At 47.1% G+C, this 26,859-nt stretch overlaps 1 protein-coding gene across 1 annotated transcript in view; it reads right to left on the bottom strand.

The window, feature by feature from the left end:
- The window catches only part of LOC139106041 (cell adhesion molecule Dscam2), a 75,419-nt gene that overhangs the window by 19,528 nt on the left and 29,032 nt on the right, over positions 1–26,859 (bottom strand). Inside the window, exons 5-11 of the mRNA XM_070662515.1 lie at positions 21,733–21,850; positions 16,742–16,985; positions 15,850–16,054; positions 10,912–11,208; positions 10,377–10,487; positions 9,873–10,031; positions 3,124–3,474 (exon numbers count right to left, since the gene is read on the bottom strand). Coding sequence (XP_070518616.1) covers positions 3,124–3,474; positions 9,873–10,031; positions 10,377–10,487; positions 10,912–11,208; positions 15,850–16,054; positions 16,742–16,985; positions 21,733–21,850 — 1,485 coding nt within the window. The remainder of the gene's footprint in view (positions 1–3,123; positions 3,475–9,872; positions 10,032–10,376; positions 10,488–10,911; positions 11,209–15,849; positions 16,055–16,741; positions 16,986–21,732; positions 21,851–26,859) is intronic.

Raw genomic sequence — 26,859 nt, 5'->3', positions numbered from 1 at the left:
TATGCCGTAATAATACGAGAATAGAAAGACACGTAAGTAAGGAGGAGTATCACTTTTACATTCTTCCATCGTCATTCCAAGTCGGTCTCGCAGAAAAAAAAAGGGGGGAAGACGGAGGAAATTGTAATCAGAAACAGGTTAACTACGCGAATTGCATGCTTATGCACACCCGTGTCATAGACAATTGTTGCATCACATTAGCACAACGTCTCGAATACCAACTCGCTACGATACTCTACCTAGTACATTCGCGGTAAACGTTCTTAAAAAAAAAGAAAATTTTTTTTTTTTTAAATTATAAAAAAAGAAAGAGAGAGAATCTCCGAGTACACCTTGGTAACAGCTCTACGCTCGAGACCGAAATATCTCAATTTCGAGGTCTACATCGATCCGTCTCAGCGACGCTGCTGCTTGTGGAGAACGTACGGAGTACAGGGAACGATATTAAGAATCAATACATTTGATATTGGGCCTTACCGGGACACCAGATCAACGGACACTGGAACACGGCCGGTGCGTGTCACTGTTGAATTACTTGGCTATTCGGAGACACGTCAGCCTCGTTAAAATTCGCAAATAAAACCCGGCTTCGCTTCTAGATAACGGCCTCGTGAAAATCAAATCTAATTATCTCCCGCTGACGAGCATGCAAACAAGTAAAGTCGGCGATACGTTTGTCGTCCGCGCGATTTCCGTGTCATCTGTCGAAGCGTTCCTCGCTTGCGTGAGCCTCCATTTCCAGCGGCAAATGAAACTTCTATCGAAGCTATCCTCGAAGATAAATGAAAGAAACCGGGATATGGCGGCACCATGCCAGGTATTGCTCTCGATAGCACGACTGTGATTTCAGACACGTCGACCTTTCTTTCTTTGCCGTTCCAATCTCGTTTCTATGCGCTTGGGAGGAGGGGAAAAAAAAGAAAAAAAAAAAAATAACGAAAACGTCTCTGCGATTAATGAGGACAGTTAATGGGTATTTTCGCCGAATTATTTCCTCCGACCTCGACGCTTTAAAAAGCGGGGATAAGGATAAGTAGTACGACCAGATATTTAAAATACATCCCAGCGTGAGTAGTAATAGATGCGCTTGTACGGCCGCGCAAATAGTACGGCCAGATATACGCGATACAGATATTAGTACGGCGAAATGGAAGGAATACAACCGGATACAAGCGAATGTATCCATACATAAATTGCATAGGGTGCACGTAACGCGACCGAATAGAAATAATGCGAAAGATATCAGTGCACGAAAGATCGTATTGAAACGGATATACCCACGTATATGACGATCGTAAGGTAAAGAGCGGGCTCTCGCCGGTAAAGGCAGCACCGCGAAACTGAAAAGCGCACCGTACTCGCTCGTGAGTTGCACGATGAGCACAAAGCGGGCTCAAAAGTACGTAGCAAGCATTCCATTTGGCAAATATTACAAAAGTCTGGCATGCAGCCTATAATGTAACTGCTGCGCTCTTAAAGAATATGCGAGCACAATGGATCGAGAAATTTGATTGCACGAGATTCGTATCGTAGCCACGTCATATTATTTACGATCTTTCCTCGTCACGCTTATTACCTTTCGCCTTTCGCATTTGCGGAGTAGCTCGCGAATCGCGACGTCAATTCGAGACGCAAACCGGTAACCGTTAAACTCTCATTCTTTTCCGCTTTATGAACACGAATATCTAATTGCCATTGTTGTTTAGCTCCTTTGACGTTTACTTTTGCAAAACCCGCGGCTTTGCACATTCGTTGTCCAATTTGTTACGCGCGTATAACTTTACTCGTGTTTAAGAGGTCGTATTTCGCTTTGAAGAAATTCCTTTGCCGCGCGACATTCGCCGGGAAAATCTTTAGTGGCACTTAGATGCTGAAAGCCTAACGATCCCGTATTTTATACGCATTATAGGATCGAACGCCATTACTACGTATCGGGTAATATGTGAAGTAGTACATGTACGAATCTTTTGATATTCTAGAGAACTCGAATCGAAATGGATGGGTATGAATAAAACATTGGCCCGCCAATGACTGGGAAACCACTAGGAACTAAATCCGGCGAAACCCATTAACAATTAATCCTCAAAACTATTTTAAACAAAGATCCGTGGCGGATTTTTCTTTTTAATCGATTCTCCTAATTAAGCTAAATGGCTAAATCTGATAACTTTGAATTAAACTAATATTTGGTTCTCTTTGCTGTACATAAATTTTTCCTAAAACAGGCAACGAAGTAATTTTAATAAAAAAAAAAAAAAAAATATATATATATATATATATATATATATATATATATATATATATTCGACATTTTGTTACCAAAATAAAATTTCTGTCGCGTTACATAAAATACAAACAATTGCCCGAAATATATCTATTCTCTTAATGTCTATATTCGCGATATCAAACTAGTCTGCTTGAATGTTTAAACGTTAATTATTTTTTAAAGATTGATTTTCACCACAAATCCCTATATATTTATACACGTAGTTTCCAATGATTTAATTTTTATAAACTTTCCGATAATAAACTTTACTTTAGCAATAAAATAAATTTTTAAGATTTATCCGCGCCATTACAGAAGAAACTTTCAGAAACGGAGAGTGGTATCTCAAATTGGCGGAATCAGACACTGGCGTATAAGATTACGATCCGGCGAATAGAGACTCGTATCGTACGTCCCTTCTCAAGGGACGTCATCAACGGCTCGGAAAAGTCGTCCGAGTGACCCGGAACACGGAAGCGGATTACACGAGGAAAAAAAAAAAAGAAAAAAAAAGAAAACCGAATCTTGTTCGACGTTTCTTCAAAATCTGCGCTGTAACGCAAACTGCATACCTGTCCGGTATACATATGCGTACACATTAACATGTACACGTACCTATACATGAGAAAAAGGACAGTGGTGCGAGAGAAAAAAAAAGAGGAAAAGAAAAAGGAAAAAAAGAGCAAGAGAAGAGAGAAAGAGAGATAAGGAGATAGACAGGTAGATAGATTGAGAGATAAACAGAAAAATAGAGAAAAAGATAGGGGAGATAGTGAAAAAGAGGAAGGCTCTTAGTCGTGGGACGCTTTATGTACACAGTTTCTTACGACTACGTCAGTTTTTCTCGGGACACCAACCAGCGACTGAGAGGCTGGTCGAGTGCTCGGCCAGGCCAGCGACGTTGCTGATCTGGCACGTGTAGTTGCCGCTGTGACTAGCGCTGACGCTATTTATCGTCAGGATGCTGGAAAACGGCGGATAGTCGCTTATCTGTATGCCGTTGCTGGCCTCGACGGTAGCGGCGGCGGCGGTCTGGACCGACGACACCGATGTACCACCGTCGTTCGGTCTGACCTGAATCGGTTTCTCGTCCATCAACCACGTGATGTTGAACGGCTGGTCGCCCTGGCTCGTCGTACACATAAGCTGTGTCCGCTGTCCCTCCATCACACCGTCTCCGAAAAAAAATGGCGAGATCCGCGGCGGAACTATAAACGTTACGTTGTGACATGATAATGGAGAGTATGCACCACCTGCGCGGTCTCGCGCTGACGTTTCACCGCGCCTTAGGCGTCGGATCGCAACGACTTTGCATTTTCCCGACCGCGTCTCGTGCACAATTGACTCGCGCCTGCGTCGGAAAAATCGTCGGGTACATGCAATTTTTAATTAACCGTACGTAACGGTAAATCATCCTCCCTTACTTGTCGGCGACTAATATTTTACCTGATTAACGGGTCGCGGGGCAAATTAATTAGACGAGGGTCTCGACGTTCAAGTCGCGCATTGTCGCGCTGGTTCGTTCTTCCAGCCGCTCGGCGACGGTGAGCCGCGATAATGGCGCGGGAGAGTTCTGAGCGGTGACATCGCGAGGGCTCGATAAACTCGCCTCCATTTATTCCGGTCCATTTCGCCCCGTGATTTTTTCCCCCCTTCGCGTGGGAGGGACAGGTGGCCGGCGGCTCCTCGCACGCCGCGTGCGTGCTGGCAGAATCCGCGGAAAATTGTGGCGTGGCCATAAATATTGGGCGGCGTTACGTATGTACGTACGTAACGCGCCCGGCGAGAGTATAACGCGGCCCGACGGTGTAGCTTGGGAAATGAACATTTACGAGCGAGCATAACTGTTAATGTCGACCAATGTGTCTTTATGAGGAGACCGGCGAAGTTAGAAATAATCCCGACCCGCGCCACCCCCTTACGCGCGCGGGGCGGAGGCACATTAGTGCGTTGCTTCGTGCGCGAAAACTTGAGAAGCACCTGCCGCACTCCTCCTGTCGGAAATGGATTCTCGCGACGCGTGTTCGTGCTCGATCCGGCCTGGCGAGATGCGCCATAGCGACCGCTCATCCGGCATGAGACACCTGCACTTTTCTCATTCGAAGATATATCCTTCCTCTATTTTTCCTATTTATTTTTTTTTTTAATTTTTTATTTTTTTATTTATTAATTTTTTTTCTTTATCCCGTTTGCGTATCGCAGACTTACTTACCAAACCCTACCGATAGATAAACTTTCAAATGTGAAACAAGATCTAAGGCTCGCGAGAGATCTCCGGGTGTGCAGACGTCGCGAAACGACGCAGCTAGCTCGCGGTTTGATTCCAAACGGCACTTCGTTCCTTTCTTTTCTTGACAAAAGTTCATGCAGGCGAACTTCCGGAGATCTCTCGCGTCGGGCGCCCACAAACATCACTACGGTCTTCATAATCATATCGTAACAATATAGTGATGATGAAAATGACGTTACACAAAGTATATACGTTATACCTCGAGCTTAAACACATTATCATAAAACTGTTTGCTACATTAATAAAAAGACGATGTCTTCATTAAAACGCCCAAAACCATACAACACAGTAATGAGTAACAGAGTACGATGAGTCATTCGTAAAAAGAATACAGAGCGTATAAAATACGAATCTCCTACGGGATGTATATCGCAGAATGGTCGCTAACAGCGATTTCCATGTGTATATATACGTGTAGAGTACTAGGAGAAATAGGCAAATGTAATATTCAGTCAAAACATTACTCGTGTCTCTTGAATACCAATGCTGGACGATGCATATACACCTGTGCGAATAGAAAAAACCAGTACGATAACTTTAATAACGGTCTCGCTGCGACATCGAGATATCTCGCCGGAGGAGAATCCCCTCGCGCTCCTTCTCGCATATGGGCTCCCGCCTCTTTCACAATTTCTCGATGTCACAGTGCTGTGTCTAAGAAGTAGATACCGTAATAAATATACAAGCAGCTAAATGCCATAGGTGTCCAACCTCTCAATAAATTCTCATTTACGTTTTCATACGCGCGGAAAACGTTTTCAGATTATCGTTTTTCCTCTAAATTCAACGCTTTCTACGTTGAAGCTGGATTTTCGCGAGAGACAAAAAAAAATTCACGGAACTATTGTAGGTTGAACAAGTGCTCCGAGCCGCTCATACACGTAATGCTAATACGGGAGGAGGGAGAGGAAGCCAAAGACATTGCCAAGATTGTATACAGTACACATAATACACATAGGTATCCGATAGTGGTTGCAGGAAAACTCGATCAAAGCGTGCAGATGGGCGTGCAAAGAGAACTGCGTGCAGGACGAGAGAGAATGAAAGAAAGAGAGAACAATTTCAAAATCGAAAGTAATCTCAGGAAAAGCTGGCGCCGCGCCGAATCGGTGATTGTGACTAGCACGCCAAGAGAGACTCCATTGTTTGCTATTTTTTTTTTTTTTTTTTTTTTTTTTATTACCTTTTTTTTTTCTGTTTCTGTAGATTCTTTTTCGAACACCTCTGCAGATATCGGCCGATTCGGCGCGTCGGTATGCGTGCAGTTTGGATTGGCGTGTAGCAGAAAACGGTCGGACGATCTCAAATCTCGGGGAATGGCGATCGGAGATCATCGACGGACCGAGACGCGGCCCGGCGCTCGAACGGTCGACGAACAACGGCGAGGTTTCCCCGCGCGGCGATGTAACGAACGGACGACACGACCGCGGCGAAAAATAATCCCCATGTTCCATCTCGCGAAATTGCGCCCAGAAGGCTATCGGCGATTTACCGTTGGCGTTACCGGACGCTTCCTTTTTTCCTTGAGGTGAAACAAAATTGATTACGGTACGCATCGCGTGGGGTCGGACGCGCTGATTGATCGATCGTCGCGGCGCGGGAACGTCGGGGAGGGCACAAACGATGGCCGGCGGGGCACCGGTGTTTCCCTACGTGCCCGATCAATCAGTTACTTTCCATCGGCGTACCGGCCAACGAACTGGAAAATTGCCAGTCCGGTCCTATCACGAGTGGCGCATCCGCTCGCGAATCTCAATGATAATCCGCTCTCGTCGTCGACGCGATCTTATTCCACAAGACGTGGCGCGAATCCGTCCGCGTCCCTCGGCGCGTCGCCGTTGGCATCCCGATGAGCGCCGGCCGGGTGCTCCGTGTTCCGAAATACGATGTCGTTGTATTTGGCGGAAAAGGCGTTAGTCTCTCTCATTTTTCGATCGCGATCGCGGAGCGTGATAAAGAAGAAGACGGAGAAAAGAAATACAGAGACGAGAAGCGGGAGTACCGAGATGAGTATTCCGGAACACGGGGTGTAGAATGACACCAACGGTGTGCGTTTACCGTTGACGTGAAGGAGTGCAGAATGAGCGACGGTTGCAGCGCCATTGGTCACGCGACAGGTGTACGTGCCATTGTGCGCGGGTGCGATCGTGCTAATGCTCAGGGCGCTGGTAAAAGCGTCATGTATCCCGATGGTAATGCTCTTTCTCTGGGACGAGGAGGACGCTTCGTCATGCCCGGAGCCGGAGGCGGTCATGGTGGCAGGGCCCCTTAGCTTGGGGCCCACGTTAATCGGGTCCATCCCAGGACCGGCCGGCGACCGACCGCGGCTGCCCGACGGCGCATCCTGCGACGACGGCAACGTCCTGACCGTCTCTATCGGGACGTTATCTTTGAGCCACGTGAATGTCAGTGGTAGGTCGCCGGTCACGACTACGCACTGTACGCTAGTACGGTCCCCTACGTTTAAATCGCGAGCAAAACTGAAAGGCGTGATTTTAGGTGGCACTGAAAGAACAATACAGACAAGGTGGCATTCCATCAAAGCAGTTTAGATCTAGAGAATCACGATATTCATGTCGGGGGTGTCATCACGGAACGGAAGGGAACGGGGGTGATCTGGTCGGTCGTGGGGATAAAGAGCGACCGGGATAAAACGGTCGTAATCGTCGCTCCGCTACGCGCCCTCCGCCAGACCGCGCCTTCCAGCGGAAAGCAATTTTTCAGAGCGGCGCGATCCGGCGGTAACGCGCCGCGGATCGGGGCAAGGAGAGTGGCTTCGCGTCCGATACGGCATACGTCAGAAACCGGCGGCGGGATTCGACGCGAGCGAGATTAATCGATCTCCTCTCCGAGCGGCACCGGCTTCGTCTTGACGGGAATCAAGACTTGCGCGCGTCAGCCGGCGCTAAAGCGAGAAAATACCGTCGGTCGCGGATTCCATCGGATTCCAGGTGATTGCTAAACCCGCGTGACTCTGACTTCGAGCCGTCAATTCATTATCCGTCGCGAATTTTTGTCCCGATAAGCGGCCGTTCCTCGGGAGCAAATAACGAGCGAACGTATGCGGTATCGCGAGGCGAGATGCACGGGCGCGTATGCATACAGATCGTCAGCGGGTTAAAAGAAAGAACGTGTGCAATTTTAACGGAGGGTAATCGCTCCGGTGATTTTCGACAGGATACTCAGCCCCGCCGGTGCAATCTCCGCAGTAAACTTTGCATTTAGAGCGAGGCGAACTTCGCGTACCGCGCGCCGAACGAGCGCGTTTAATGGAAAATATTCGAGAGATCGCGCGCGGAAGCTTTGAAAGGAAATACCCGCCGTTTGCGTTAATGTTTTACCGCCGGCGGGACTGACTGGGTCCCGTGGTCACCGCTGGAGAATTATCGCTCGACGCTTATAATTTATTATCTGTACACTTTCGCGCGTCACGGGGTATTACGAGCTCAATGCGCGGCTGTGCGGCTTTCGTCTGGAAAGCGGAACGAGATGTAGAAGAAGTCGGTCCCTCCTCCGCAGAAATGTTCGGCGGAAGGACATTACGATCGAAAGACGGTTTGCGGTAATACCCCGTGCAACATCTGCACGCAGTACGTCCGTCTGATGTACGACACGTACGTACGTGGCAGCTGGATTTTTATGTACGTGCGCGCACGCGAGTACATAAAAATACTGGTGGAATAGAACAGAGCAGTTAGGCGAGCGCGTGCAAAGGAGGAATGCTTGAGCGATGCAGTGAGGTGCTGTGCTCTGTGCATAAGGTCATTTCCGGGCGCGTCTTCAGCACGCGCGGCGTATCGCGCGCGGGCAGGAAAAAAAACGCCGCCGGAAATCGCGCGGGCGAAGAGAAAGCCTTCCCCAATCTCACGCGAGTCATCGCGCCCGACTTTGTTCCCGCCGCGGACGATAATTTTGTTCGTTATAATTCCATTCATTCCCAGCCCGCGATCCGATCGGACGTTTTGCTGAAACGTTTAATATTTGATATTAAATGTTAAATCACGAGCGAAAACAAACGGAGAATAATTTCGTTTCGGCGCAATTTCCGGGGCGTTATGTATATATAAACATGCGCGATGTGCGCTTTTATATCACAGTAAAAAAAAAAAAAAAAAAATAAGATATATATATATATAATGTATATACATATAAAATTGTTCTTCTCAAGAAAGACTCCGCTCGATTTCGAAGAGGCCTTCGAGTCCAGGGCGAGACGAAGCTGAAAACTGCACGGTGCCTTGCATTTTGATACAGAGACCTAGACAATATATTCTCCTCTTTTTCCCCTCTTATATTTTTCAGATTACACGAACTGCCGGGTGATGTAGAAATAAATGTTCAATCAGAATCGAAAAGGCTTGACTGCGTTACCCTCCGCAATCATCCAGATGTAAAAAAAAAAATAAAAAAAAAAAAGAAGAGAGATACTGTATTTTTTTCTCCCCATCGAAAAATATTCCTTCGGTAATGCAAAACCCTCCGCCCTAATTTTCGCGCGCGGCTATATTCGATTTCGGCGAACACGCGGGCGTTGTACGCGATCAATAAATCGATGGGATCTTCGTGCGAAAAGCACCATGTATTCCGTGGGACGATGCGCAATGCGATAAACCGAAGGACTCGGGTCGATGTTGTCCCGCACTAATTAATCCTGCCCAACGTCAAACAACGCATAGAGTTTGCTTGATGAACCTAATAGAAACATTATGTAAAGATAAATTCGACGACGCGCATCAAACGCTGCATGCCGCGCATGTTGCGTGTATAAACGGGCTGCAATTAATACAGTCGGAAGGGGCGGCGGGCAATAGATAGTTAATACGTTCGACAAAGGGAGAATGCATATTAACGTGCGCCCGTGATATCCATAATTGCGCTGTGATATCGCGGGAGGGAAGGGAGGGTGCAAATTGCAAAAAGGGCGGATCATATGCGGAACTTTTTGCCGAATCTTCATCCGCGGCTTACGCGAGCTTTTTGCCGTTAGTCCTAATTTAAAATAAACCGCAAACCTTGAGAAAAGTGAATGTTGCACATTTTAACGTCGCATGGCAATGGAGTTGTCGCGCTGTATAAAAACTGCGTTAATTAAACGCATCGCATTAAACGTGTTGTCGCAGGAAATTATTATCTCGTGAACGCGAGATTCCTCTTTCCGCACTTTGAAAAGTAAAGAGACCACCGTCGTTTCATTTCGCGGGAGCGCGCACCTAAAGCGATCTCTTCATTTTCGAATGCTAATTTTACGAACGCTTTAAATTCCGGTGCTCAATACTGCGGGAAATTATGCGGAAACTGTCGGCTACGTTTACTTACCTAGAACACGTACTTCGACCGAGCGGTGCGACGTGAAATTATGTTTGTTTCTGGCAGTGCATGTATACGTGCCTTCGTCGGCGCTGCGCTGCACTGTATCGATGAACAGCGTGCCGTTGGCGACTCTTTGTCTCATGTTGGTAGGCAGTTTTACGTCCCCTGATAACAACGTTTCGGCGACGTCGATTAAAGGGAGCCCCCTCGTGCTCGAGGATGTTTGGAATACTCGATAATGATACTCGGTTTTGCAAATATTTCGCATTATTGGCGCCCCCGAACGCGCAAATTAATTTGCAAACGTAAAACGCGAGGATAAATTCAGCGTAACTCGCCGATAAATTGCATAACTTGTTACGAACGGGGGATTATCAATCAATGCGGAAGATCGTCGACAGATTTTAACGTTTCGCCTTCTGCCGCAATGGAAATATTGAATAAACGTACGCGAAACTCTCTTTTCGCTATTCGGCCGGGGGATTAACAGAAATGACGCACGACGCTTACCTTTCTCCCACACTATCGATTCGATGGGATAACCGGCTACAGGACACTTGATATATAGCTGCTTCCCCGCGACCGCTGAAACGGGGGACATCGGTCTGACGTATGGCAGTCCTGAGATTAGAAAGCAGTAAAGCTCGTTACGCTACAGCCACGCGAAACAGCATAAAGTTATAAATTTCCAGCAGGAAATCTAGTCCCGCTTTCTATCTCCCCTCTCGATTTCAGAGACCCGAGGCTGCGCGAAAGATAAACAAAAAAAAAAAAAAAAAAAAAAAAAGAAAAAAATAAAACAGAACAAACTTTTATCGCGACGCGAGAGAGAACTCTTCCAATGTGATTTTGGATTTGATCCAAATTTTAGAGTTAATATTCAATATTGACGGAGAAAAATATATAGGACAACATTTTCGCTCGCGATAAATGAATAATATCGATAACCGCATCGTAAGCACGGCTGCGATCTGCCGCACGATATTTTTAATTACGGGAAAAACGCATCTGGCCAAGCTGACTCGGGACTTTCACGCTGACTCACCGTAGATATTGAGCCTCGCAGAGTGCCTCGCATCGCCGGCACGGCTGCTGGCGATGCACTCGTACTCGCCGCCGTCTTCGGGCTTCACCGTCGTGATATTAACGTGGGATATTACGTCCCCGTACACGGTCACGTATTGGCCAATCAGGAGCCTGTCGTTTTGCGGAAACGGAAATCCATCCAGCAGCCAGGAAATTTGCGGCGTGGGATTACCCGCGGCGCTGCATTTCAGGGAGACCGACGGCCCAGGCTGCATTGTCTGCTCTATAAACCTGTAGACCAGCTGCGGCGCGATCTCTGTTAACAGACGTTACAGACCTGAGATTACGCGCGACCCCGAAGTTTTCCAACGCCCATTGTCCCCGAACCCCTCCGGCCCTTCACCGCGCCCCACGTGCACGGCCTGTGGCCACGTCCATATATTTCCGCGCTTTTTTTTTTTTTTTTTTTTTATCCCTCTTTTCTACACATACGTCCGAATCGATTGTCGAACGTGAAAGCGAACCATCACGAATTTAAGTTCGCAACCTGACGATATCTCCCGTCGGCTATCGTGAAAGCCATTTAAAAATAATCCAAATAAAAATCTATGCCAATTGCCGTCGCAATATCCAGTCGATTCCGCGGAGTTTATCTACAAATCGTCTAAATGGAGACGGAAAACCCGATGGCGAATGATACCTTATCAATAATATCGGGAACGAGAAAACAATGTCATTATGTAGTTAATTTGTGACGGTGATCAGAATTGTATTACGATGCGCTGACGGATCTGAGGGATTGTTTTAAATGACGAAATAAAAGCGGATCGAGCCCTTGAGATTTCGCAACGCTTAAATTCCGCTTCGGTAGTTTCCGAAAACGACGCGATGATAAATTTGTAAACTTCACGGCGCGTGGATGTGTACCGATCGCGAGATAACGTCAACTACCCCGAAAGTTTTCGTATTCATCCGCGAAGGGAATCCCTTTAACGCCGGCGGCGTTATTGATATCGATATTGATGAATATTTATGATAAAAACGATATTTCGCTTCTTTGCAGAGGAAAACGCCGACAAAACTGAAAGTACAACTCAGAGACCGCGTATTCTTTCCTCCGTCTTTGTTCGTCCCGATTATAATTTTTGCCGCAAAGGCGCGCGAAGGGCAACGAAAAGGGCGGCGGGTTTTTCCTCGCCGTGGATTAACTCGATAGTTAAAAGTTAAAAACTCGCCGGGGCAAATATCGAGCTTTCACAGTTTTGTGTATAATTAAAAGACTACGCGATGCCGCCATTAGTAAATTAATAATTGGGTCGACTGATTATTTCTTCTCACCAGTGCGCGAGGGGATATTCCACGGTCCCCGCGTTCCACAAGAACCGTAAATTAAAGTTTAAGATCGCGGCGCGTTCTAACTCGCGAATATTATGATATATGTTATCGCGGCAAAAATTTTCCTCGTTACATAAATACGGAAAATGAGTGAAATCTCGACGGCATTAAAGTGCAAATTCACTCCCCGGTATACGCATGCCACAATGGCAGTCATATATGTTTCGCGCTTCGTCTCGATAAACGATTAACCGGTATTATCGCATATCAAATATAATTTTGTGAATATTATACCTCTCCTTTTTTTTTCCGCGCATACATAACGAGGGGGTTCTTGTTACGCTTTTTGCAATCTCTGAAATAATGTTGAAAAAGAGATGTTTTTCCGAGCCGGTATAATTATAAAGATTAACGTGATTTACTTGCGCTCTAATTAATATTAGCTGGTCGTCGCGCCGGTGGAGGTTTTTCTCTAAATTTCAGGAAACATCGCCGGCCGAAAACGGTCGCCCGGCTCGGTGGCGGAACTTCCGCCGGGGTGCGAACGAAATCGTCCCCCTCAGATTGAAGTTTATGCGAAACGCCGATGAGCGTTTTGCAGAAATGGCGCGATAAAGCATGATTTGCATGGGCGATATATTCTTCCGCGGTCGCTACCAGGGCGCGCGGCAAAGTAAATCTCGTCCAGCGGCACGGGATAATACCATTAAAATTGTAACGGACAAGATATCACGTTCGCATAATTCCGCCCGGGGCCAGGTACCGTCGGAGTAAAATTCGCAAATTCGCCGAGACGCCCGTCCGCGCGGACCGGCTTTCATCCGGCCCGCGTATCTATGACGCATAATAAATAGACGCAGTCGGTCGCGTCGCTCCGCGAAATCGCGCGCGACTAGCATGCAAAGCATCGGCAAAACCGCAGGAATCTCGTTAGCGTATGCAAATCCGAGGGGGTAGTAGTAGTAGGTACTAACTATCCTATCGTGCTGCGGGCGATCCCAACCTAATGTACACTCTATACCCCCGCAAGCTTAGAAATCGCGGAGACGGGAAGAATCCTAATGGCAAGGTAATAGGTATCCGGCTCCGAACTTGGACGCCGTAAATTACTAATTTTCTATCCGCCGTCGTAGCCGGGACGACAAGCACCGTCATTAGGAATATAAATAACGATTACGCCGCGCTCTCGAGTGCAGGAATCACGCGACTATTATTCACGAGTTAATTACGGCGGTTAAATAATTCTTTTTTTTTTTCTTTTCCGCTTCAAATAGAGATATTTTTTTTCCCGAGTATATAAATCGTGTTCGATTTATATATAATATGCGAATGTGGATTGGATTATGTTGATACGGCGTATCCGGTACTTTAACCAGCCGTTAATCAATTTCTGAATATCAATGTATGTAGATTATATATTATATTCAAATTATTGGTCGCGATATTGGCTCGCCTGAAAACTTGGATCCGATGTAATACTGTTTTATCCGACTTTTCTCTCGGATGAGAAACTCAGTGGTAAAATTACTCAAGGGTTAAGAGAAAACTGGGATAAGAGGGTAGAAGGAAAGTAGTAATTTAGCTCGCGCGTGATATCTGAACTTGGATTACGGTGCAGGAAGAAACAAACTGTACACGGGCTCTGGGATCGGTACGCTTGTTTCCGACGAGAGAACGGCAGTCGAGCGCGAGCTATAAGCGATTTTGAAAGAAAATTTAAACTTTCAAAGGTCATAAAAGTTGCCGAATGTTGGCCGTATAAAGGTTAATGGCCGCGAAAGCCCGTACGAACTTCTGGAAATGTACAAATCGCTCGTAAGAACGGCAGGAAACTCAACGCGCGCTTTCGCTTGCCAGCAGCAATATTCTCCCGAGATGAAAGTAGCGTGAAATAAAAAATAAAAAAAAAATAAAAAAAAAAACTCGAAGTGGACTGGCGTTGCAGTCAAATTTAATTGAAAATAATACCGCCGCGGCACAGATACAAAATATCCTGTTCAACATGTAATTAACAATAACAATGACACCCGTATAATTATTAATATATATATATATATATATACAATGCAATTTTGCGAGGCAGCAATTAACGTAATCTACATATTAATCTAGATATTAAATGCTGTAAATTTAGACGCGCGGTCAAAAATCGCGGCCGCTTCGGCTTTTATCGCGAAAAATTCCGAAAGAAATTCCAGAGGGAATTTCCGAGGGCTTTTTTCCGCGTGAAACACACCGTGCTTTAAGTTACTGGATGCGTTCCGCGTGTCATATGTTACCCGCACGAGATCCGTTCGACGCTTGGCTCGCGATGTTATCGGTGAAACCTATCGTAAATCGCTTTTATTATTATATTCCAGGGCAAATTCGCGAGTCGTGCGGTTGTTCATCGGACATTGATGCGCGACGGCGGAGGTCTCATATCGGGCGGGGAGGTTTGCGAAGCGGGAGGGCAAACGAGGCCATTTTCGTACAAAAATGGCACGTATCCCGCGGTGAAACGACCAGCCGATGGAAAATACGTTACGAAGGGAACGCTGCGCAAACAGGCAACCCTCCTCCGCACATGCACCGGGTTTCCGCAGCCGTTAACCAACATTTTCAAACCGCGGGCAAACCAAGTCTCTGATCAGGTTCGCCAAACACGCGATCGCTCGTCCAAACTCTCTCTCTCTCTTTCTCTCAGAGAGAGTCTCTCTCTCTTTTTCCCCCCACGTAATAAACGCGAGAATTGTTTCATCTGTTTCCACTTCGTTACGCAACGCACCTCGATCGCGAGATGACAACAGCGGCAATCGAGACGAAACGTCGCTGGGTATTCTGAAAGGTATTAATTTACAGCTTTTGTAATTTCAAAATAAAAGTAGGAATCAGTCGCTAGATCGGACGGTAGAAAACAATTGTTAAAGTTGAGTATCGCAATTTGGCATACGTTCGCTGCCGCCGCTGCTGCTGCAAACGATACCCAAGCCGGAGAGTTAATCGAAACCGAGACCGCGATTATCGTTCCGCAGATGGGCGCACGCTCCGTAAAGCACAATCGGAAGAGCGACGAGGGCACTTTCCCGCAAAAATGGCACGTAGCCCTGCAGGGAAGTCGTGCCGCCTCCTGATGGAAAATGCGTTACGATAAAATGCCACGCGAGCCGTAACACGGTACGCACGTGTATTCCGTCGATATTAACCAACGGCGAGGCGTTCGCATCGACCGTACGGTAAATAACAAGAGTTTTTTCCGCCCCGAATCAAATAGTCGTAACGCTATAAAATACAAATGCCGTAATTAACTATGTATAAAATGTTTTATCGCGCCATTCAAAAGTAATTCGTTCGGGAAAATAAATAATTAAAAATGTCCGGCGATTGGAGCGCTGATTATGCAATATTTAAAGCTCTGCTCAATTTTGCTATTTAAAGTTCGGAATATTATTTCGTCGTAACGGGGCGAATGTGTAACAGGATTTAGGTCGATTCCGAAAGATAGCTTGTCCCGCAATTTTAAGGTTTTCGAGTTTCCGGGCGACGGCACGGCGACTATGGGCCTCCCCCGACTCTTCGAAACGTTAAGACGTCGCGACGTACGGGCATTGTACAGTCGGCAACCGAGGGCAGAATGCCTTACCTCCTAAGCGCAATTCCGCAATTCCTTGAGCCATTTCGTACTCGTTCCGCACGAAGCACTGGTACATGCCGCGGTCTTCCCTCGCGACCGACGTCACGGAAATACGCTCGCTGGAGACCGTCCTTACCCGGGCGCCCGTTCTCAATGGCTGACCGTCCTTCAGCCAATAGAGTGCCGCTTGCGGAAATCCACTTGCGGTGCACGTCTGCAAAGGAGTTTAGACGGAAGAAACTGATGAGAATCAAGAAAGGGACCTCTTCTCCCGTCGCGCCGGCGCTAGGTCGCGGAAACGGGGGAGAATACCTCGTCCCGGATCCTCAAACCTTCTTGAGAAAAATCAGATCTCTCTGTATTCCTGAAAATGTATTCGCATCACACACCCGCGGCGTTGCGACGAACGGCATTAATTTCCGGCACGTACAGATTCATTTCCCGCGTCATCGACAGCGCTTTACGGTATTTACAGACGGCTGAAAACGCCGCGGTAAATATTCATAACAGCAATCGAACCGTTCGAACGCTTGCGAGCGATCCGCCGGCTGCTTTCGCGTCCTCGGACTTGGAATGCATTAAGACTTCAAACGTTTTGCCGTTCGCCGTTACCGATCCGATGGGTACGAGAAAACGGTTTGAAAAATCGAGAAACGTAAGTAGACGTAAATAAAAATTACGAACAGAATCCTGTCATAAAAGCCGGCGGGAAAATAAAATAAACTCTACTAAAACGGCTTTTAAAATAAGATTCCGGAATCGGCCGATATTAATTTATATTCCCATCCCTCGTATCTCTTTTCTCTACACTTTATCCAATTTCTACGCGATATAACGTTCGGGTACGGCGGACTTTTTCTATTTATTCCCGGATAAATCTACGTCGATGATGATTGATTACCAGGTAGGCGGATTTCCCGAGGTCGACCGTCTGTATCGCCGGCTGTACGTGAACGCTCAGCGGCGCAGACACCGTTAATCTGATCTCCAGAGTTTCGCTGCCTTCGGAATTGCTCGCGGTGCACATGTAGGAGCCGGCGTCGTTTTCCTCCACGCTCTGGATAATCAAGGAGCCGTCACGCACCACGTAATGACCCGACGACTCCTCGATCGGCTCTTCTCTCTGATTCCTATTGTAGTACCACCTGCGCAAGAAAACAGAAATGGGGATCCCACGTGAGATTGTGTTTCAGCTCGCTTTCACGAGTGGAGGCCCGTCATCGGCGACCGGCCGGCGCGGTGAAAGAGCCGGGCGATATAGGTAGACGCTCGCGGTGAAACTCGCGCGTTTACATCCCGCCGACTCGCGCGGATGCATTCTCGACAGAATGCGTATGCAAATTACCATTTCCCGCGCTCGTCAAAGCGACGATGTTATTATTGTAGTTACCTAACCGACGCGAGATCTCGAAAACGATGCGTACGCGTACGTACACGCGTGGTCGCCTGTCCGAAACCGTATCTCCCCGTCGCACAAGCTTACTACAAAATAACTATTGTTTCATCGGGAAAGACCGAATGCATTTCGCTCGCTATTGTGCGCCCATATATCGCGCGGCGATGGTACGCGCGTACATACACGTGTGCGTGGCGAGATACGCCCTGGCACGCTCTCAAAACGTTCACTTTCCGAGAACATTAGTACATTTTAATGTGACACTCGTCGGCGCGATCGTTCGGACGTTGCTGAGCACAACGGGAAGGGTGTTCCTCTTATTATTATAATTTTTTTTCTTTCGTATTTTTATTTCTTTTTTTTTATTCCTCTGTTTCTAAATCAACCGATCTAGACTCAAATACTTTTGTCTCGCTCTTAGAGAGATAACGCGAGGATTTCCGGCGAGGCGCGCGCCCTGCAACGTTATTGCATAACTATGCGAGTATGGCGCAGCAACTACGGCGCGAATCGATCCTCAGCGAATTTCGCAAAACGAGATCACGCATAACTTCGACGGCTCTCGGTGTTCCGTCTTAATTGAAAATTCGGGGTGCCCGACTGTCTCGATTTAAGCCGGCCACGGTAAACAGGATAATCCAATCGATTCTTGGCGGGCACGCGCGACCTTTGACCTTATCGGTGGTCAGCGCGACGTGAAATGCGCATCGACGTTTGCGCAAGAGCGCGTCAATTCCCTACGAAATTGTTTATCCCTCGCGATCAATTGTGCGGTTATTAAAGAAAACGTCGTTTGCCTTATCTGCATATTATGTTTATCATGCGGAGCTTAAACGCGCGAGACGGGATCTTGCGTGCTGCAAGCTCGCGCGCCCGGAGTACAACGTAAATCCTCGCGGAATATATTTTTCCTCTCCCCTTATTATCTTATCAATATCGTCGATACCGACGTCAGTGCAGCGACGGAGCCGCTAATGAAACTTTCAAGCTGCCGCCATTTTTGCGATCCAAATGCCCGCGTCGACCATTTAACGAACTTGCATATGTATTTGTATAACCAGATTGACATGAATTTTTAATATAACGGAATATGTTTCAAACATATGCGCGCTCCGCGCTTTAATTAAATGAGTTAAAAATACGTTGTTTCTTTAATAATGTAGAGCCTGCTTTTAAATATTGCGCAAAAATGAAATTTAAATCCGTGAAAATACATTCTAATTAAATTTTCCCCGCGTTCACGTTAAACAGTTAGGAGATAGAAAAGATAAACGTCACTCTTCGGGGAAACGAGCGTTTGTCAATTATAGTCGTCGCCCGATTTGATTAACGTACGAGATGTATTGCGACGCCTTTAAATAAATCAGTCTAATTAAATTATTATAGATTGTACAAATGCAAGTGCCGTTATCTAAATTTCCCCGATACGCAAATCGATCCCGGCACGAGATCCCTTATCGCTCTGCGGGAAGTTTATCGAGACCGAATGGAGCCAGTTCATCTTTCCGCGATTGCTCGTAACGCGCCATTAGCCTCGGTTCGTTCCTCTCGCGCGCGCAGAATAACTCCTCTCTATTTAGTCTCTTCCTACCTCCGTCTCTCTCACTTTCTATCTCCCCTGCTTTGACGCGACTATCGGCCCCGCGTGGTTTAGAAATCCAAAGCGCAGTGGTCCGAGTCTTGCTTACTCCGCATCCGAGAGACGTGTAAGATCAACGACGACGACGACGACAACGACGACGACGACGACGACGACAACGAGGACGAGACGGAGGACGAGGACGACGAAGAGAAGGCCGAAGAGGATCGGATCGGAGCGGAGAGGGCGGCCGCGTCGGCAGCGAGGCAGAAGTGGAGCCACAGGGATGAGGAGTATACCTATAGATAATCGAATTTACGGAGGGAAATTGGCGAGGGTAGAAGATGGGATACGGGGATGCTCGAGTGCGAGGGAACCCGGAGAGATGGAAGCCTCCGCGCCGCGACGAACCCTCAAATTCTCTGCCTCTCTCCGTTTTCGTCATCTCTCCGTCGTCGTCCTCTTGTCCTCTCCTGGCGTTCAGCCTTCTCTTCTTCTTCCCCGTCTCCTTTTATCTTTCTCCTCCTTTCGTTCCCTCTTCGCATCTACCATCTCTTTCTATATCCCTTATCCCTATCTCCAGCTTCTCTAGTTCTCCTCCTCCTCCCCTTGGCTCTCTTCCGTCGACTAAATCAACCTGCGGAAGAGACGACTAGAAGAGGCGGAGGCGAAGGAGGAGGAGGGAGTCGACGTGGAAGAAGAGGGTGGTCGGAGAAGCGACGGTGAGAGGGTAAGAGGGAACGAGCGGTTGATGAACACAAGCATGGAATACTCAGTGACGTCGACGTATACGTAAATGCGGAATATTTGATGGGCTGTCAGAAGCAGTCTCTGTAATCAGCGGTCGGTTTGTTTGCGCTACCCATACAGCCCTCCCGACGTCTATATATCTTCCGACTATCTTCGTTCATCCCGCCGGCTACTATCGTCGCGCTCGCGTAGATTGGCGGCTCTATACGCGCCGCACACGCACGCGTGCGCGCAATCGCGCCGCTCTATCCGGCGTTGGTTCTACAAATTTTACGATCAAAGTTCTCACCGTCGATATGTTCTGCCGGCGACATTTGAAATTTTCATCTTGCATTTTCGAAGCGCACGCGAGGGACCGCGCGAGATAAAGCCGGACCCCCGTTCGATCGTCCAGGGCGAAAAGGCGCTAGCTGCCGTCTTTTCTGACGTTGGGCTGATAATTATTTAAACGCGTGTCGGCGCGCGACACGGCGTTAACCGTGTGTTTCAATTCAACGCGGGAGTTCGATTATCGCCGATCTCTCCGTACGATGCTCGCGGCATCAATGATGGGACCAAACTAGTTGCTAATCGCGTAATCCGCCGTAATAACACGCTCCCCTACCACGCAACAAGTTTCGTAGAGCCCTCTCGTCGCCGTTCCGTGTGCGTGTACGATGTGAGGCCGCGATCCTGACGAGCCACCCCTCGCCCGCCACCTCCCTCGTGCGCCGGGATAAACGCAATATGTCCGCGAGCTGGCGCGGAAAAGGGATGGTATCTCGCGAGAGTTAACGCAATATTTAATACTACGCGCACGAAGAAGAAGAAAATCCCCACGTAACTGTTTTCCCGCTCGTCTCCCCGGCGCGCGTTCTTCTCGAGTCCGGCCTTCCGAGGAGTCCTCTCGCGATGTCGATGAACCTCTACGGGCGTTTCCCGGTATCCCCGCACTGGCAGGGCTCATATCGCGCGAAACATTCTCCCCGCGGATCTATGTTTAAAATTAGCATTAATATAAGGAAAATAGAGACACAGTGAGCGCGGCGTCTAGTAGCGCGAATGTGCATCGGTCCGTGTCTGTTTGCACAAAGATTCCAATTTCCTCCATCACTCGGCCTGTCGGACGGCGAAACGATCTCGCGCGCGCCGCGCAAAACGCCGTTACGAACTCGTTTGACTCCGTTACAAACTCGCTTGACTCCGTTACACGCGTATTATTTTAGATAATGAGTTTTATCCTTATCTGCCCGGGCGAAGCGGTGCACGCGCGAGTTCGATCCCGCGTAACAAAGGTAAAGCTCTTTATAAATTTTCATCCGATTAACTACGTTCTCCGGGTCTTCTTTACTTCCCCCCTGTTCGAAAAACGGTATTAACGATACCGGGGAAGTTGCACGGAAGCTCTCCCGTGAACGGAGCCCGGTGAAAGGAGTGGGCGAGAGTTCTTTCGTCCCCGCAAACGGACGTGGCCCTGCAATTGGCGTTTTTGTATTATTACGCAACGAAACCGGGATTGAAATCCGGCCGGCGTCCCGACAGTTTCGCCCTAATATCGGATCGTCAATATTCATCCCGATATATATACGCATCGCGGTCGCTCTTCATTATTAACTGCCATTCACACCGGCTGTCGCGGATCTCGCGGCTGCTATCTCGCGCTGCGCGTGACGCCCCTGTTAATCTTCGAGCATCGCCTTTAACTCGCGAGCGCGCCGCGGCGCACTTTGTATGCAGATTACTTAACAGCATCGCTGAAACACGGCGGAAAGTAAATGCCTGCTTACCGTTTAATTGCGTATCCGAGCGTAAGGCGAGCCCTTCTGGGGACGAGGGAACGCCGGTGAAGAGAAGGGAGAAGACGCGCGAGTAGGTTGACGGGAAAAATGTTGCTTAAAATCGAATTACGGGCGGGGAATTGCGAAATTGATAGTCGGAGATGAACTTTGCTCGCGCGACTCGGAGATCCGGCGCGTTTTGCACGCACACACGAAGGGATCGCGGTCGGCAACGAGTTCCACCTCTCGTCAATAATATAAATTCAATTTAATCGAGAATTAAACATAATTTATTAATCCGAGTTAATAAGCGTTATTAAACCTATAAAATTAATAATTTATTAATCCGCGGTAATATTAATGAGTACATATTCGGAGTGGTATCGGTGAAAAAAAAAAAAAAACCTTACCTGTTCGTCGAGGTGGGATTGGCGTAGGCCACGCAGGGGATCACGACCGTGTCTTTCAGGCGTGCCGACATGTACACGAGCTTTTCGTTTATTATCGGCGGCATCGAGCCCCGAATATCTGAAAACAGAAAGCGACCGCAGTTATAGATTCAATTATGGCGGAAAATCGAAGATCAAATCGTAGGACGCCATTGGGTCTCCGCCGCGTTCGGGGATCGATTCCGGGCAAGTTCGCCGTGTGATACGCGGAAAATATGTTCATAAATCGTTACCGTCCACGAGCGGGAGGAGAAAACGCCGGAGCCTCGGACGGCGAGGAATGGGTGGTACACGGAAGAAGCGAAAAGAGAGAAAAAAAGAAAAAGAAGAAAAAAAAAAAAAAAAGCGGAGTGCGGACTCCGCGCACGCATCCAGCGTGACGTTTAATGGGAAGTTATGGTCGCAGATAACGCCACGTCTTACGACACGGCGCACTATGAAGCGGAACCACGTTAGATAACGACGATATATCTCCGCGCTTTGGCGAGAATTTGAAATTACGTCACGCGCTATCAAAAACGTCGGGAAAGTCCCGCTTTGCCCGAGCGCCGGCGTGCGAACGCCTTCGCGTGCAATTCGCTCGTGTCGCGGATTAACGAAATTTCACGGCGGTTCTTTTTCCCTCCGGAAAAATAACTCCTTCATCAGCCTGCATTGAAATGTACGCGATACACCCGAAAGAAATTTGTACACACGCGCTACACTCATTACACGCGAAATAAAACCACGGAAATAACCATAATTCGAAAAACAAGAATAAACTCACGTATTTGTTAATTAACCCGAGGTGAAAATTCATTTAGCTATTCTGATTTACCAGCTAGTAGTTAGATTGCGCAGATTAGATATATTATGGCTTGATACTAATCATAATTTGTAACAAAGTATTTGTTTAATGACTATCTAGCTAATATCCAGCTGTCTTACTTAAAAAAATTAATTTTTTGTCTGTATTTTTTTTTTTTATCTGTCTGTTCAAAAAAGTTATTTAGTGTCCGTCTAGTTACTGTTCAACATGAGTCATGTAGCGAGACAATTATTTCTGACTCGTAACGAGCTGGAAAAGCTAGATATCTAAATGGTTTTCGCCGCGTACTGGTTTACTACGCGTACAGACCTATGTTACGCGCGCTCGACTGCCGCGGCCGCTGACCTCCGGGCCCGCCACCCGCGCGGCCCGCGCCACGTGGACTTGCAGCGCAATGCTGGCAGAGGTAAACACGCGCACGTGCTCACAGCTGACCGCGGCGGACAGCGGGCCTGGCGGCCGGCGGACTCGATAGCCGAGCACCCGTTATTATGGATCAGCACGTGCAGTAAACTAGTACGTGACGAAAACCGTTTAGACATCTAGCTTTTTTAGCTCATTATTAGCACAAGGAATAATCGTCTAGTACTTAGATGTTTTGAGCGTTAAATTTCTGGCTGCGTTATGCTAGACAGCCACGGGATAAATTACGGATCGGCTAGCTGGTCATTAGATAACGATTAGGCTCAATTTCCACTCGGGTAAGTTTTCGGAAACAAAATTACTCGCCGTCAAAACGCGGTAAGAGATCGCGTTCCCAATTCGCGACCGAAATGATTTCGGCGATTGCACGAGATCTCGAGAATTCAAATTTTCTTACACGCGGAGGTGAAAAATTCATAGTTAAACACGCGAGTCGTCGCGGCAACAACAAGAAAAGAAAAGGAAGAAAATAAAAATGAAGACACGCCGGTTAATGACGCGTCAAATGCGACGTTATTCGCGCTACAGTTATTCAATTACGAATGCAGGTATTTTTATTCCGCGCGGCTATGTTAAAATCGCGCCACTCAATCCACCCCCGGCGCATATCTGCGGTAGAAACGCAGCGCGGTTTATTGATTCGTCCATAGATACTCAAGTGCCCTCCTCGTCGGCACGTGTGTTATTTCGCGATCAAATGATGTGTGGACAGAGTCGCACATACGTGCTGTTACATTTAACGGGGAATTAATGCGCTGGATTACGGCGGCGAACACTCGCCGGGAGCGTTCATACATACCTCTTGTACGTCGGGACAAAAACATCTATCGTTTACACGGGATACGTTTATACGATAAACGTGCGCGCCATCACCTCGCGCATCACTGCATAATATGATTAAAATTAATAGTAAACGTCAATGCAAATAATGACAATACACGCCGGCGCTAATTAATTAACGTTGTACTTAACATTTTCATTCCGCGCTACTCTGAAAAACGATGGTTTTTCAATTTGCAAGAAACAATTTGCCGATCTGAACGATTGTACACGCGGGACATGAACAGAAACGCGGAATAAGTGAAAGCTCGAGCAAACAGAATTGAACGGAAATACAAAATTCACCTTGTCGTAACAAAAAAAAAAAAAAGAGAAAAAAATTCGTGAAATTCGACGTCTCTTCGTAAGAGCGAATCTATAAAAAATTCAACCGGCAAAATTTGCAGTTAATCGAACGAACGTAGCCATTCGTGCGCCGCTGAATCGCACGCGAGGCGAAATCGTCTCGCGTATTCGCGGCGGTTTTGCATTATTGCGTCTCCTGAAATTGCGCGATAAACGTTAACTTCGCGCGTCGGTTCTAAATTTTCGGCGGGCCTCCTACCAGGATTTACACGCTCGCGGATAATGCGCCAAAAAGTTTCCTCATTACTCCGGGAAAACTACTGTACATCGAGATTTTGGTTAATTTCGAGGGAATATACCGGGGCGAGAGTCCGAAGCTGTACGCGCGCGCCCGCGTCGAAATATGCAAACGATCGAATTTCTCCCGAACTTCATTATTAAGTTATTAACTACCTAAGTGCGCTTAGCATAAATTTCTATCTCACGGCGGAGGATATCCAGCGCGGCGGGGCACCGGGCCCCCCTTTCCACCGCCCGGGAAAGGGGGAGCCGGCTTTATTATGAGTGCACGGGCGCGAACGCGTACGTTTCTGGAAAATTGAAACCCGTGAATTTTTTAACGTCCGCCGAGATATTCTTGCCCGGGCACGTCGGATCGGTTTTTCTTGCCTGATTATGCGGCGGCACACAAACGGCTAACCTACCCTCCGCATCCCCGCCGCCGTTTCCTGCTCATCTCAAGGATATAACGTCGGATTATAATGCGCCGTTCGATCATTACCAATGATACGTTACAATTTAAATTGTTTCGCTGTTATTATCGTGTAATTTCATATTGTTTCGTGGATAATTATATTGATGCGGCGATGATTGTAATTATTATTGACGTTATTTCGCTCGCGCGCGGTAAAACTTGGAAATATCGAAAGCGATCCCCGAGGTACACTCGAATTAACGGTTGATGTAACTCTTTTTTTTTATAATTTTTTTGTTCTTTTTTTTTTTTTTTTTTTTTGTTTTAGGTCGATTCTACGCGTTCTCTTCCGCGCCCGTGGCCCGCTTGAAACAAATATTTATCCCGGCCGTGTGTGTATTGCTAGGCTTTCAGCGAGTATCGTTTATTCCGGAAGCCGTCGAATGATACATGAGGTAATTAACCCACGAGCGAATTACGGTGATAATTAATTGATGTTTGTCAGAAATATTTGTGTGATTAGAAATATACCAAAGCGGCGGTGCTGATTATGGATTTCAAACATCCCGTACACCTGATTAAATGGCGTTCATATCGCCCGGGCCAATTTCCAAAACTCTTTTCAACAATACGAGTTTATTTAATCGCAATACTGTGCGTCGAAAATCTCAATAATCACGTTAATTAATTGGGAAATGTTATTCCGCGCTCGTCTACTGGGAGGGGCGAGATTTTACGAATGGAGGAGTTTTGCTTCGAAGTGTAAGAGCCGAAAGTAAGCGCGGACGCATAAAATCACGGGGCGGCTTTGTTCGAACCGTCGGGAAACTTTAAATAAGTCGCACGTTCTACCAAATTTGCGATGTCACGGGAGAATCTCCTAGTTTTAAAGTTTCCGAGCTCGCACACACACTCTTTGTCTCTTTTCTCCCCCTTGTAATTTTGAAAATCTAGAATATCACCCTGGAAGACGGCGAGAAGACTTCGTAATAAGGATCCTTCGACGGGAGAAGCCGCGATCAATATTCCAGCATAAATATTATTTCAATTTTTTTTTTTTTCTCCACCCTTCTTGCGGTGCGCGAGATATCAAATGCAGCAAATAAGTAACGGCAAATACGGAATAACAGACTAATGCATTTGTAATAATCCTGAGAAATCGACGTCGCTAGATCGATTATGTTGGTGTCGCGAAACGTAAAAGTAAGCGAAATCCACAATGGTCTGCACGCTATACGCCGCGCTCGCGCGATTAAAGTTCCACTTAATTTCGCGGACGATGTGACGTTCTACAGAGAAGAGAAATGTCATTAGCGGAACCGCTTGGGTTAACTTCCTTCGCCCTTTTCCTCTCCCCCTCCCCCTCCCCCCCGCGCCCTCCCTCTCCCGTTCGTCCCTCGTTTATTCAGCTCTCCCATAATTTACACAACGCCATACCGTCATCGCCTCTTTAACAAATAAAGTTATCTAATTAAACATCGACCACTGTCGAAGAAGTCGCTCGAATGGGTCTCGCGCCAGCCATTAAGCGCCCTGTTTTTATCTTCTTTCATCCCCAACGACCGCCCGACTATCGCGAGATAAGATCCGAGTTAATGTGCCCGACACGATAGAGGAACAAATTGCGAGAGCGTAAAAACGTGGACGACGCTTCCTGGAATTAATTATCTACTTTGTTTGATGATGCCTTGATTCCCGGCGATCCCTTTTGATCGGGCATTAATTAAACGGCGGTCTACGCCGGTAAGTATATACGTCAAATAGAAATAAGCATTCGCGTATAATCATATGTTTTCGTAGAAACAAAAAATAAAAAAAAAAAAAAGAAGTCCCTTTTATTAAAAATTTCAATAGCGCAGATGTATCGGGTTCCCGATTTGTGGGGACAAATTTTCTCTTTTCATCGCTCTTCTTTGGTTGCTTTCATTTCAAATGAAAAAAATGGGAAATATAATTGCCACAGTATCGATCGAATCGGGTGCAGGTAAAGTAAACATTTAATTAAACTCCGCCATACGTCCGCTATACGTTCAGCTCG

This window comes from Cardiocondyla obscurior, linkage group LG10 (assembly GCF_019399895.1).
Source record: "Cardiocondyla obscurior isolate alpha-2009 linkage group LG10, Cobs3.1, whole genome shotgun sequence".
Taxonomy (NCBI): Eukaryota; Metazoa; Arthropoda; class Insecta; order Hymenoptera; family Formicidae; genus Cardiocondyla; species Cardiocondyla obscurior.
The sequence above is the reverse complement of the archived record's forward strand: the minus strand, read 5'-3'. Positions and strand labels throughout refer to the sequence as shown.